Source organism: Heteronotia binoei, chromosome 10 (genome assembly GCF_032191835.1).
Source record: "Heteronotia binoei isolate CCM8104 ecotype False Entrance Well chromosome 10, APGP_CSIRO_Hbin_v1, whole genome shotgun sequence".
NCBI lineage: Eukaryota > Metazoa > Chordata > Lepidosauria > Squamata > Gekkonidae > Heteronotia > Heteronotia binoei.
In genome coordinates this window covers 71,943,346-71,958,082 of record NC_083232.1, presented here as the reverse complement: position 1 = coordinate 71,958,082, position 14,737 = coordinate 71,943,346, and the positions used below count along the sequence as shown (strand labels likewise).

The 14,737-nt window shown below is 47.4% G+C and overlaps 1 protein-coding gene across 5 annotated transcripts in view; it reads right to left on the bottom strand.

The window, feature by feature from the left end:
- Positions 1 to 771: 771 nt before the first annotated feature.
- Positions 772 to 14,737, bottom strand: part of TMEM108 (transmembrane protein 108) — a 277,929-nt gene continuing 263,963 nt past the window's right edge. For all 5 annotated transcript variants that reach the window (XM_060248884.1, XM_060248887.1, XM_060248885.1 and 2 more), the window contains one exon: positions 772 to 1,123. In XM_060248884.1, the coding sequence (XP_060104867.1) occupies positions 1,001 to 1,123 (123 nt within the window). In that variant the 3' untranslated portion in view covers positions 772 to 1,000. The remainder of the gene's footprint in view (positions 1,124 to 14,737) is intronic.

Below are 14,737 nucleotides of genomic sequence, written 5' to 3'. Positions count from 1 at the left end.
TCAGGAGGTCATCACAAAGTAAACATAACGAGCATTGCAAAGCTCCTACATCTTTTTAAGCACTTCTGTTGCATTTGCTAACAGAAATTATCAACAGGATTGGGACCATCGTCGCTCCCTGTCCTTGTTCAACTTGAGGAAGCTACCTGCACAAATAATCCAAGTTATCAAAACAGTGTGATTGGTTTTGCTGGCAGAAAGCATATCTTATGCTGGCAGAAAGGAGTTTAGGGACCTCAGTGAAAAAATCAGCTTAATTTTGATAATAATTCAAACAACTGGGAAGTCCTTTTGGAATTAGAACAAAGTACAAACCTGGCAAATCAGAAATATGAGAATCATTGGGAAGGTTAGCCTCACAGTCACATCATGCCTTGCTGATAGACACTTGCAAATTGGAGCACCTCAAATAGTTCCCGGGTCTGACCGCCTATTTCCACATTCAACAGGGAAGTGGATTCTTGCCTGGCTGCCGGTCCAAGCTCTTAATACACAAAGAATGCACAGTCAGCAGCCAGTTTAGCCACAGCACATTGTGTGAGGGGAAGGGGGATAGCTGTTTTGTTTCATGGCTCAGCCCAAAAGAATGCTAGGCCATAACCTAGGATATCGACAGAGGCTTCTGCGCTTGCTCAGTCTTGCAAAATAGGCTTGTGGTATGGCAGGGAGGGGGGGGGAATGCACTGGGTTGGTTTTTTTTTAAAACCTGACTCGGTTACATGGAATAAGCATTCGGGACCAGGTGACAGAAGACATTCGTTTCGGCAGGAGTTTTTCCTTAGAAATAGCTTTTATTTTATAAAGCTGACATTTGGTCTGTAAAGTTTTTAACCACACTTATAAAAAGAGGTTGATAATTCTTAAGCAAAAAAAAAAAGAGCTGAAAATGTCCCCCCCCTCCCCATAATTCAGGATTACGCAAAGGTTATATTTATAATATATAGATTTATATTTATAATCTGAATACAATAAAGATGGGGCTGCTAGTACAAGGATGGGATCATATTTCAGACACTTGCTCATGTCCTACAAATAGCGTTTCTTGACAGAAGGGGTTAACAAGGACCATGCCGGTGTCTCTGTAATCACCATTGGCTGGGGAGCGTGGCTCAGACAGGTGGTCCTAAGAGAAGCAGGGGAGGGAGAGAAACAAAGAGAGAGATTAAGCTGGAGACATTCTGTCACATTGTACTCAGTACATGGGGCTGTGTATATGCACCTGTGCTGTACAAAGAGATTACAGGGTTTTTGTATTAGAAATGGGCTGGGATTTGTGTGCAGCCTACTAATCACTGCTCCTTCCCAGGGCCTGATCCTTTCAGGGGTGCTTAGATGGAAGTGGGGCTCTGTGATTTGTGCCTAATATGGGGCAAAAGGTTCCCAATGGAGTGGGGTATCTTTGAGGAAAAGCCTGAGAAAATAAATTGAAGCAAAACAGAGCTAGGAACAATTGATGCTCAGGGATTTTAGTTACCCACTCCCCTTGGATATCATACAGCTCCATGTGCACCTTAGGAAATGTGTACTTATATTTCTTTTTCCAGTTCACTCTTTAAACCAAAAGAAAGAGCATTACACCACAACATCATAGTTGAAGAGTCTCTGCTGGGCCTAACTGCAAGGGCATTTGTGAGGATTAAACATTTGTTACAGCTTATTAAAATGTAACACAAAAACCAAAAGTGGAATGTGATTAATGCATTTGTGCATTTTGTTGCAAGGCTCTTTCAGTAGGATTACAGTTGGTGTTTGGGCATGACCACCTTCTGCATATGCAGCAAGAGGGTAGGGCAAAACAACTTATTTGTATGCTTTTTATTTCATACTTTATGATTTTTATTACTTATTTTTATGATTATGTACTTTGCTCAGTACTAAATGTTGGTGTGACTGAAACAAGAACAATAGTTCTCCCTCCCCACTTCCAAAAGTGATCAAATGCATAGAAACAAATGTAAATCAAGCTAGATCAAATTAAAACCAGCACACAAAGCCTTGGCCTGAATGTCTTTTCTATGTTAAAAACAATGGGACCATATACTGAATTAACTTACCAATATATTACTAATTAAATATAGAGGCATCATTGATATATTTTAACTAGGGATTGGTACAAACCAGAAAATGGTGGTTCATGGTGGTTCATGTTTCACTGAGTTCCACAAATCATGAACTGTCACAAACTATTCTAGTTGCTCAACTGGTTTGTGTGGTTCATGAGTTCAGGAGGTGGAAGAATGGTGCCCTCATGAGTCAGAGATGCCAAACTCACACGGAGTCTTCAGCAGTTTCTCCTCCACCTGCCTTCCAAGTTTGGTGAAGACTGGATTTGGGATGTCCAAGCTATAGCCTCCCAAAGCAGGAGCTCCCAGGAAAGCTCAGCTTTAGCTTCAGGTTTGGGAATGCAAATCTGGAACTCACCACAAGCCGGAGGCAGTGGCAAGTCAACAGCACATCTTGCTGGGATGCACCTCTGAGTGAGGAGAATTGGCTGCAGGGGGAGTAACAGTAGCACCCCTCCGGGGCACTTTTTCTAGCAGGAGCTCTTCTGCATATTAGGTCATGCCACCCTGATGTAGCCAGTCCTCCAAGAGCTTAGAGGGCTCTTAGTACAGGACCTACTGTAACATCCAGAAGGATTGGCTACATCAGGGGGCACAGCCTAATATGCAGAGGAGCTCCTGCTAGAAAAAGAGCCCTGCACCACTCCAAAGCACATTCCCCCATGAAAGTGCTTTTCAGAAATTCACAGGAGGTGCAAGTCAGCTGCCTGTCTCCCTCTCTCCCTGGGGACTAGGAGGTGACCTTCCCACCTCTCCTATTATGAAGATGATGGTTGACCCCTCCCCTGTGCCAGGGAGGTGACACACTGTCCACCTTCCCCTGGTGGTGGCTAGCCCCATTACTATTTTCATTTCACCCCACCCCCATTCCCAGAGTGACAGGCTCTTCTCCAATGGCCTAATGGACACCATCCCCCAGCCAAGAGCAGGTGTGCAGCTCATTGCCCTAAGACCACCCACCCACACCCTTGACACTTTCCAGTTCAGCTCCCGCCCCAACATTCCCAAAGTGGGTGTGTGGTTCCTTGGGCAAGAAGCTGGTATGGCAGCAATGATGGTCAGATATAGCAGCCAGGCAATGGCTGATCTCCCACAATGTGCATGTCTACAAGATGCTATGTCCAAAGTCTGCTGTGAAGTGCACATTCTGTACTTGGCTGAGAGCACAGGTGAAGGAATATAGGCATCAGTGGTATGAAGGCCTGGTAGCAAGGAACCAAAATATTCCAAGGAGGGGGTGGGTCTCTATGCTTAGTGGTAGCAAAAAGGCACTGGTTGACTAGAGTCCAGGGCTACCCCAGGGAAGTGGGCTCAGGTCCTCTGTTTGAGGAGCCCTGCACCTGACGTCTGAGTTCTTCTGCCAGGCTGTGGTGGGAAGACACGGGATGGAAGGTCAGTCAGAGTATCTCAAGAGGTGGAGTATGGTGCACTGGCTCTCAAGCCTGAGACAGAAAGGCCTTTTAATGTGGAGCCCTGGGTGAGTCTGTTGGAATCCATCTCCTCAGTGGAGTGGGGAAGGCTTCTGAAGCCAAAAGCAGCATCTCATGAATGAGGTGGGCAGTCTAAAGCAGCAATCCATCTTCTGGAGCGGGAGGGTGAACAAGGGTTTTGAAAGGAAAAAACCCTAAAGAGCTTGCCCCCTCCCCCAGTAGTGGCAGAGAGAGGCTAGTATTGGCTCAGGTCCCTCCTCAGCAAGAAGTATTTTTAAGAAATAAAAGTAAAGAACAGCCGAGCAAGAGGTGGTGTTGTTTTTAAAGAAAAAGAAGAGCTCCCCCACCACCACCTGGCAGTAGCAGAGGAAGGCTAGTAGTGGCTCAGGTTTTTTCTGAGCAAGAAGGTTTTTAAAAAATAAATAAAAGTAAAGGAAACCCCAGCAAAAGGCATTGTTTCTCTGCTAAATAAAGTAAAAAAAAAGAAAACCCAAAGAGCTCCCCCCCCCCAGCATTGGCAGAGACAGGCTAGTAGACGTGTGGCTCAGATCCCTGAAACCACAGCCAGGAACACCTTCTCACTCTTTGTGTGTGCAGGGAAAGGAGTCCCTCAAAACCTCCCCTTGAATCAGCCAGCAGCTCTTCTCTTACTAACTCTCTCTTTCTCAATGACTAAATCCTCTCTCTTCCTGCTACAAAGTGAAAACAGCTGAGTCAGGGTGCCGTGTATATATACAATATACTCCCATAGAGAAGAATGGGAGCTCCATGATTGGCTGCCAGAGCTGCCAATCAAGCTGTGGGCAACTACTATGGGTGTTTCTAAGGCTCTCCACAAATCCACCCCCAGTGTTGCCTAGGAATTGATTGAATTGGTGCCAGGCTGTCTGGAAAACGAACTGCTCTAAGGAACCACCCAAACCTCCACAAAAAATGATGGTTCATTGTTGGTTTGGGAACAACGTGACCAAACAAACCAGATCAAAGCGAACTACAAACTGGCCTGGTTTGAGTAATTTCAGTTCATTTTATGGTTTGTGTCCACCCCTAATTTGAACTACGAAACTGAATTTATCCACAATATTTGACAGGAATGTTCCTTTTAATAACTACAACAAATACATGGATGATTCTATCTTATTCTGCTACTGAGACTAAAAATGACTTACTATTGTGAATTGTACTCTTGCTTTGATCCAATTGTGCTATTTGTTGACAATGAAGGCTGGTGCAGTCAGCACCATATTCTGCCAGGTTACTGGCCCTTAGAAGAATGGTGCCCCCCCTTTGTACTTTATTGGAAGGGTTAATTTGCATTTTCTCACATAGAATCATAGAGTTGGATGGAACCTCCAGGGTCATCTAGTCCAACCCCCTGCACAATGCAGGAAAACACTATGAAAACACAATACATGAAAACACTATGGCAATAACTGAATTTCTTCTCTGTGGTCTTCATGCATATTCTAACTATTGTAGATTTTTCAACAACAGGCCAGCTTCAGTGAAGAAAGTGAAAAATCAGTGTGGCTGGAGAAACATGGTGCCTGGGATTAGATGGGCTCCGTGGGCAGGAAGGGGGAGGTTCAGTGAGTGTTTCTCATCTGCATCACTGAATTACTAAAATAGAGGTTTTAGAAAAAGGCCTAGGAGGTGGATTGGTTATGTGATTGGGAAACACTTGCAATAGGGTAGATGAGAAAAAGGGAGAATAAATTGTGCATTGAGAGGTAAACTCTGAGGAAGGTATAGGTACAGAAAATAGCTATACCTTGAGGAAAAGATGAGTGACTACACAATATTGTGAAAGAAAAGCCCAGGTGAAAGTGGAGCTGGGGCACAGCCTCACGTTGGCTTTAGGGAGGCAAAGCCACCCCAGGAGGGATTTTCAGTCACTGCTGACCAAACTAAGAAAAATCAAATGAGAAAACCCCATTTTTATTTACTTGCTTGTACTGCTGTTCTTGTTGATTTGATATGTGGTGGGAATTTTATCATTTTAGATATCTGTTTGAGATTTTCTGATTTGTATTGTTTGTAAGTATGTTTTTATTGCTTTGAATGTTATGTAGTTTAATCTTGGAAGTCACCCTTGGCATTTTGATAGAAAGATGCAGTAGAAATAGAAATTGTAGAGAAATACCCTTCCCACTAAAATTCATCCCAATCAGGGCTTTTTTTGAGCAGGAACACACAGGAACGCAGTTCCAGCAGGCAAGGCATCAGAGGGTGTGATCTAATATGCGAATGAACTCCTGCTAGGCTTTTTCTACAAAAAAAGCCCTATGTGAAACAGCGGTGACATCATGGGGTGTGACCTAAGATACAAATGAGTTCCTACTGGGCTTTTTCTACCAAAAAAGCCCTGATCCCAATAATTCAGTAATCAGGGCTGCATTCTGTCTGTGAGATTGGAACCCAGTTGCATGTTCATAGCTGGAAAAGGGGAAAACTACAAGAGAGGAGTGATCTCTCTCCCAAACACAGAGCATAGTTATGCAAATAGCTCTGGTTGAAACAGAACAAAAATGTTACCTTCGCATACCTTTATTTTTATTTATTTATTTCAATTTTTATCTCACCTTTCCAATAGGACAGGCTCAGGGCAGGTTACATTATAAAAACAATCAACAATAAAAACAATAAAAGACCAATTTAAATAAATAAAAACAGGTTTCCTACCTGTAACTGATGATCTTCGAGTGGTCATCTGTGCAGTCACACTCATGGGAGAAGGCGCCGGCGCCGATCACGATCGGTAACTTCAAAGCTGCGGATTTCCGCGCCCCCGTCCCGGTGCGCATGCGCAGACACTCCCCTTCCCTGCGCATGCCCACCAGGACAGGAGCGGACATCCCGCCAGTTCCTTCTGACCGCTGCAGGAGCCCTGTAGACGGACCCACAGCAGTGGGGAAGGTGGGCGGGTAGTGTGACTGCACAGATGACCACTTGAAGATCACCAGTTACAGGTAGGAAACCTGTTTATCTTCTTCGTGGTCTCTGTGCATCACACTCATGGGAGAATAGCAAGCTAGCAGCCTACCTGGAGGAGGGTTGTACGGTCCGTCAACAGGTTAGTGACTGCAAGACTGCACAGCCCACAGATGAACTATGCTTCCACCGGAGGTCCAGCGCATAATGCTTGATGAACGTATGCGGAGAGGACCAAGTGGCCGCCTTGCAAATGTCCCGCAACGGCACCCCTTTCATAAATGCAGCGGAAGTGGCCATTGCCCTTGTGGAATGGGCCTTGACCGGCCCTGGCAAAGGTCGCTTGCGTAGCAGGTAGCAGAGCTTAATACTCTTCGTCAACCATTTTGACAGTCTCTGCGAGGAAACTCTCTGCCCTAAAGAGGCTGAAGCATAGGAGATGAAGAGCCGAGGGTCCCTACGTGAAGGTTTCACCCTATGCAGGTAGAAAGAGAGCGCTCTTTTCACGTCCAAAGCGTGAAGTCGTCGTTCCGAGTCTGTTGACGGATTCGGGAAGTATACTGGTAAGCAAATGTCCTTATTCAGATGAAAAGTGGACACTACCTTAGGCAGAAAAGTCACGTCGGGGCGTAGCCACACCCCATCTGGTCGAAACTGAAGGTAGGGATCATCGCAGCGTAGTGCCGCTAGTTCCCCTACCCTCCGAGCTGAAGTAATAGCTACCAGGAACGCTGTTTTCCAGGAAAGTAGCTGTACCGAACATGTGGCCATAGTTTCAAAGGGTTTTCCCGTGAGGGCCTCTAGCACCCCCGGCAAGTCCCAGGATGTGGTCGGTTTCCTAACTGCAGGGTACAGTCGTAGCAGTCCCTTCAGGAAATTTTTTGTAGTCGGGTGAGCGAAAACCGAGTGGCCGTCGATGCGCTCATGATTGGCTGAGATGGCCGCCAGGAATACTCGAACAGAGGACACTGACAAGCCTTTGTCCAGTAAGGTAAGAAGAAAGTCAAGGATGCTCGGAAGGCCTACATTCCTGGGGTCACCCCCCGCCCCAGAGACGAAGTGCACAAAACGAGTCCATTTATAGGCATATGACTTCCTTGTAGACTCCCGTCTACAGTTAAGGAGGACGTGCTGAACCCTTTCTGAAAGTGTGGTCACCGGAGCCTCCACGCCATCAGTTTTAGGTGTGGAACATCGTGGTGGACCACCCGTCCCTGCTGTGAGAGCAGTAGATCCGGCACAGGGGGAAACTGGTGAAAAACTCCTTCGGACAACTGCAGGATGCGGGTGAACCAGTGTTGTCTGGGCCACCATGGAGTGATCAGAACACCTCTCGGGCGTTCCCTGTGAATCTTCTGTACCACCCGAACAATAAGAGGGATCGGGGGGAACATGTAGACATGGCGATTGTCCCAGTGTATCAACAGCCCGTCTCCCAACGACATCGGGTCCTCCCCCCCCCCCCCGACAACAGAACCTCTCGCACTTTCTGTTGTCGCGGGTGGCGAAGACATCGATCTCCGGTGTCCCCCATTTCTGAAAGACTGGTTGCAAAAAGGTCCAGTTGAGCTCCCATTCGTGTATGGAAGCCCCCCCTCGACTGAGGAAATCTGCACATCCGTTCTGAATTCCCGGCAAATGGGCTGCAGCCAGATACGTGTCCATCACCTTGCAGATCTCCCAGACCCGCAAGGCTAGAAGACAGAGTTTCCGAGACACCGTGCCGCCCTGGCGGTTTATGTATGCGAGTGCGGTGGTGTTGTCTGTCAGAACCGTAACCGTCTGCCCTGCCAGCAAGTGTCGGAATGAGAGGAGTGCATGATGGATTGCCAGAAGCTCCAGGAAGTTGATGTGGTATTGCAAATGGTCTTTGGGCTATCTGTCGCCCACACATAGTCCGTTCACATGCGCTCCCCACCCCCACAGGGACGCATCTGAAGTCAGAGTCACTGTCGGGCGTGGCTTATAAAAGGGAGCTCCCTGCAGCAGGTTGCGCTCGTGCTGCCACCAAATTAAAGTCCTGAGTACCTCCTCTGGAACTGATAGTTTGCGACGAGGGGAGTCTCGCCCGCATCTGAAAACTCTCAAGAACCATAACTGAAGGATCCTCATGTGGAACCTGGCAAATGTCAGTACAGCTGTAGTGGATGCCATAAGTCCTAACATCCGCTGCACTTGAAGTGACCGACTTGCTCTCCAAGAAAATCTGCACCAGGCCCATGATGTCCTTCGCCCTCTTCTCTGGTAAGAAGGCCTTGCATAGCCGTGTGTCTAGGATTGCTCCTATAAATTGTACCCTCTGGGAGGGCTGGAGACAGGACTTTTTTGTATTCACCTTCAGTCCCAAGTTTTCTAGAAGGGATAGAGTTACTGCAATGTGCTGGAGGAGCCTGGCCTCTGACTCGGCCACCAGAAGCCAGTCATCGATGTACGGATACACCGCTACACCCTGTAGTCTGAGATGAGCCGCTACCACTACCATGATTTTCGTAAACAACCTGGGGGCTGTTGATAACCCGAACGGCAGAGCCCTGTATTGGTAGTGCATAGTCCCGATAGCGAACCGGAGGAATTTCCTGTGGGATGAATGGATGCTTACCTGAAAATAAGCATTCTGCAGGTCTAGGGTTGCCATCCAATCCCCGGGATTCAACAACGGAAGTATGTTGGGTAGCGACGTCATTCGAAACTTCTGGTGTGGAATGTACAAATTGAGGCCCCTCAGGTCCATGATGGGACGGAGGCCGCCATCTCTTTTTGGAACCGCAAAATACCGGGAGTAGAACCCCAGTCTCAATTAGTCCGACGGGACCTTTTCTATGGCCTCTTTCTGAAGAAGGGCAGTCACTTCTACTTGAAGCATTGGCGACGGAGTGGTGTAAACGAATGTTGGAACCTTCGGTTCCTGTTGGAATTCTATTTGATAGCCCAGCCGGACTATTGATAGTACCCACTGGTCCGAAGTTATTGCTGCCCATGAGTTGTAAAAAGGCCAGAGCCGGGTGCGGTCCGAAGAAGAGCAAAGGCGGGGGAAACATGGGGGAACACAGTCAAAGGCCCTGCTTAGGCTGCCTGTTTCCCTTCTGACGAGACGACTGAGAGGAAGTTGGGGAGTACTTGGACTTGTTGCCATATTGTGGTTTGGAGAAAGGGGCCGTGGACTTAGGCCTCCACTGTTGTTCGGCTGACTGCTTGGGAAAGGGTTTCTTGGTCCAAGATCGCGACCAGGAGCGTTTGCCTTGTTGCCTGGACGAAGCTGGTACCCCTAGGTTTCTGGATGTGCGGATGCTTTTATCCATTTCCTGCAGGACTGTATCAGTATTGGCACTGAACAGCCCTTTCCCATCAAACGGTAAATCCTCAACATAAGCTTGGGTATCAGCCTGCAGAGCTGTGGATCTAAGCCAAGAATGTCTTCTTAGCGTGACAGCTGAAGTAAGGGTTTTTGCCCCAATGTCGCCGGCATGCCTGGCAGAGTTAAGCTGTTGCTTAGCCACAGTCATGCCTTCAGCCTGGATCTTCCTGATGGCGGTTTTTGTTTGTTCCGGGAGACCAGGCAGTAGTGTGGAGATTTGGTCCCATAGGGCGTATTGGTATCGCCCCATACAAGCGGCGTAGTTGGCAACCTTCAGGGCCAGAGCTCCCGCCGAATAGATCCGTCGGCCCAGACCGTCAAGTTTCTTTCCCTCCTTATCCGGGGGGGAAGCATGGGTCTTCCGAGCCTTAGATGATGATGCCACAACTACAGAGTTCGGCTTCGGATGGTTAAATAAGAAGTCAGCTGTAGACTCCTGTACACGGTACATGTGGTCAAGCCTGTGCGACGATATCGGGGTCGATGCAGGCTTGTCCCACGAAGTTTTGGCAGTATGAAGTAGCACCGTAGTCATTGGAAGGGCAACCGCCGACGATGTATCCCTTTGCACGATATCAAACACAGTGTCTGTGATGACGGGCTGCGGCTGGATCGTAGAGAGGGATAGGGATTGGGCCATTCTTTTGACCAGGTCCCCATAGGATTTTAAGTCCTCCGAGGGAGAAATGGGTTGGTCCTCGCCGACCTTGTTTGAAGGAGGGCTTTCTTCCGGGGAAGAAGGATCAGGGTCCCCCGATACCGAGTCTCCCGACGACCTCGGCGATGTCCCGGGAGATTCAGACTGTGCAGGCGGACGCGATGGTCGGTCCCGATGCGGGTCTGATGGTGCAGTCTCCTTGGTAAGGGGTTTGGGTGACTTTGCCTTGGGAGGGTCTTCCACCGGGGGCTTCGATACCGATGCCGACGGGGTCCGTTTCTGTGGTCGATAGGATGTTTTCGACCTGTGTGATGCCTCCGAGCGTTGGTCCCAGTCAGGTTGTCTGGGGGGGAACCAAGGAAACATCGAAGGCATCGGGCAGGATCCGTATAGGTACTGCCATTGACGCTGGTCCCAAGACAGCGGGGGTGGCGCTCTTGGTCCCGGGGAGTCCTGACGTCTCCTAGGGGATGGGTCTTCTGGGGATCTGTCTCTCGACACTCTAAAGTCCCGTCGATGTCGAGGACTCCAGGACCTATCCCGATGCGAACTGTTTGAACGACCTGTCGGCACCGATTCGCGCCTCAAAACCAGGGGGGAGACTCTGTAAGGGCTCCGAGATCGATCCCGCCTGGATCTTTCACTGCGGTCTTGAGAGCTGCTCTTATCGGCCTGGAGGAGATCCAGAGGGCTCTCCCCTCTCACCGAACGCTGAGCTGGGTCGAGATCCCGGTCGGAGTCCGATGAGATCGCGATCTGCGTCGACATCGATTGCAGTCTAGGTGGGCTCTGCTGGCGGCGCGGAGATGCGAGCAGTTTTATCGGCGGCACGAGTAGCGGCCTCGGGTCCTGCGGGGACTTCGGGGAGGAGCGGGAAGCGGATTCGACATGCTTCTGCTTGTCCGCCCTCTTCTTCTTCGGTTCCGAAGAATCCCCTTTGGCCTCCTTAGGTCTCTTAGCTGGTGTGGAGGCATCCGACCTCGCGGCCGAGCCCGCTCTTTCCAGGGGGCGATCGGCGTTGGAGGGGTTGTCGACATCGACCGTCGACACCGAGGACTTTGGCGCGCTTTCAGACGCCGCCATTACGCGAGGAGCCAGTACTTGCTTCATCAATGCTGCCGCGAGGCGGGCTGCTCGGTTTTTCCTCGTTTGCCTGGAGAATTTTGTGCAGTGTAGGCAAGAGTCCGGTTTATGCGCTTCTCCTAGGCAGAGTAGGCACAGGGTGTGGCCGTCCGGAGGGGCGATTTTGCTGCCACACGTCCTGCACCTTTTGAAAAATCCCCAGAGCTTTTCCATGTGCGAAAGGCGCGGGGGTGAGGGGGGGGGGAAGGCTAAGGGGGGGGGAAAGGGGAAAGGGAACTAGAGATAGGAAAAATAACAAATGCCGATTCCTCCCCACTCACGGATAGATGTAAGTCAGTTCTAGTAGGAAATCCAACTAGCAAAGAAGAAATCCACCGACCGATGCGAAGATCGACTGATCCCAGCGGCGGTCAGAAGAGAACTGGCGGGATGTCCGCTCCTGTCCTGGTGGGCATGCGCAGGGAAGGGGAGTGTCTGCGCATGCGCACCGGGACGGGGGGCAGAAATCCGCAGCTTTGAAGTTACCGATCGTGATCGGCGCCGGCGCCTTCTCCCATGAGTGTGATGCACAGAGACCACGAAGAAGATCATCTAAAACTACAGAATGACTAAAATGGCGGGTTCTGCCTCACAGACATGGCCTGCTGTCCAGGTCCAGTAGATTTTAAAGCACTGGGATGGAATGAAGGGGGGAGGCTGGACCTTGCTGGAGTGTCACCCTTAATGGGACAGAGCCAGCAAGAGGGCATATAGTAATTTTTCCTTTTGGGACAAGCAGATCAGGAGGACTAACCCCAAAAGTGAATGGGCTTTCAAAGAGGAGATTATAAATTCTCAGAACACAAGGAAGAAGCTCTCTTCTCTTTTGGCTTTTGGTCAGGGAAGTACAATCCATGAAAGACTAAATCTTCCAAAGGACTCCACCTTAACTATATGTCAAAGGACAATGGAAGAAGCCCCATCTCTGAGAACTCAGGTAATAATGGACTTTTCAATGTTGCAACATTAAAGTTTCCTAGCATATCCTAGCAACAGTATTATTAGGATAGAGTTTAAGGGGAGAGGACTGCATGTTTTCATTTTTTCTTTGTATTTTTGCTCAGCCTGATGCTTGAACAGACCATGTATGCTCTTTTATTTTTGTTTATTGAACTTTGTATTTTGAAAGTTCAAAGCCTGATCTCTACAACTATTGAGGTTTTTTCCCCAAAGAGCAGTAACAGGAAGGGTCAGAAGTTGAGCTCACCATTCTTAAAGCAAGATAGATTGTCCTTGTACTAGCTAGTACGAACAAAGCAGCAAATTCAGCAACTAAGCAGAGCCTCTAAATGGCAACACAGAAACAGAGTGATGTACAAATCTATTTAGCAAGAAGTACCCCCCCCCCCAATCTGTTAGTGGCTCCAGTTACTACCCAGAAAGAAATTGGTCTCTCCCGGGGTAAAGGAAAGGGGAGACATCACCAAGCAGAAATCTGGGATGGCCATGGGCCTGTTCCAACCCTTGGACTTGAGGGGAACAAGCCTTACAAGTCTGTTTCTTCACCAGAGTACTAGCCAATGCATTTGGAGGGGCAGGGAAAGGAACAGATAAAAATTTGGTGATGGTTGATGGTCCCCATTCTCATAAGTGGACAATGGAAAGGAACTCATTAGAGAAAGTGACCTCTTCTAAATACCCCTGGATAGTCTTTCATAATTCTGGTTCCTGGTCAGCACATATTGAATATGCAAAGCAGAAGGTTATGTTTGGTATTCTTAGATTTTATAGAACAAGGGGAGGCTGTCTGGTGCCCCCAATACTAGAAATCTATAGATCAAAGATATTACCATAGATATTATATGGAGCCCCAATTTGGAGGTTTGGAAATTTACAACCATTAGAAGTTATTCAAAATAAATTTCCTCGCATGCTATTAGCAATTCCTAAGTCAACACCAGCAGTTTTAGTTAGATATGAGCTGGCCTCGCTTCTAATACTGCCTGCAGTCCATAAAGCTGCTATTAACTTTTGGTTGAAGATTCTGTTTGGTTCAAGTTCAGGTTTGTTAACCCTGGCTTATGAGGAAGCAAAACCTAATCCATGGCAAAGTCATATACTAAATCTAGTAGCCAATCTTGGATTATCAGAAAATTATTTAGGGAGGCTTGACTTTTTTGCAGCAAAACAATAAAACACTGTTGAATATAAGTGTCAGGTGGATGCTACACTATTGGATCAGCTACCCTGAGATCAGCTTCTCTTTATACCTTACCTTCAATCCTTCCATCTTATTTTACTGATTTAATAAATTCTGAGCATAGGAAAGCATTCACCAAAGCATGGTTGGTTATTTTACAATCAGAAGTCATTATAATGGGACCCAACAAAATGAACTTTTCTGCCCTTGTGACCAGAAATTTATTGAGGACCAGTCTATGTGCCCAAGATTTGTAGTGGAGTGTGAACAATATTTTGGGGATATTCTAGTATGCTATCCAGGGAGATTGGACCAGAACAGATTTATAATACTGCTTGCTGACAAAAGTAGATGGGTAAGTGGCATAAGTGGCAAAATTTATCACATGGGTGACAGACTCTGCCAAAATCATCTGTCACTAGCGCAGCTGGTGGATAAACTGAAAGTACTATTCATGTAGGAACATGTTTTCTTTAAATTTTTATTTTTGCTAAGTTTTAAATTACTATTTATTTTAAGCTTAAACAGTCATTTTAAGGGTTTCAATTGACATTGAGATTGTTTGTACTGTACTTTTCTCCTGGTGTTCTTTGCTAAGGCTATGAGCTAATGCAATAAAGTTATGCATGTATGTATGTGATCATTCATGACCCTTATAAGGACAGAAAGGCAAAGACATAAATTTTGTAACAGAAATAAATAACATTGGCATCAATTTCAATGGGAGTGGAAACTAATGAAATAAAAATGAATATGTGTAATAAACAAGGCAGTGGAAACACATGAATTTTTTAAAGCAAGAAAAAGTACACCTTTCAGTTCTATATGCTGGTGGCAGAATGGAAGTGGATGGGAAGGGAGCTTTAGAGCCTCAGGGTCAGATATTGAAGTGAAACATGTATTTGCAAGGTATATAACTGGAAAAGATTTCTGTACTTTTGGGAACTACATAAGAAGGAAACTTCTTGCATGTATGACCTCTCCCATTATGGTACCACTCTGGGCTGGCTAAAAGAAGTGAGGGTCAAGAGGAAAGTA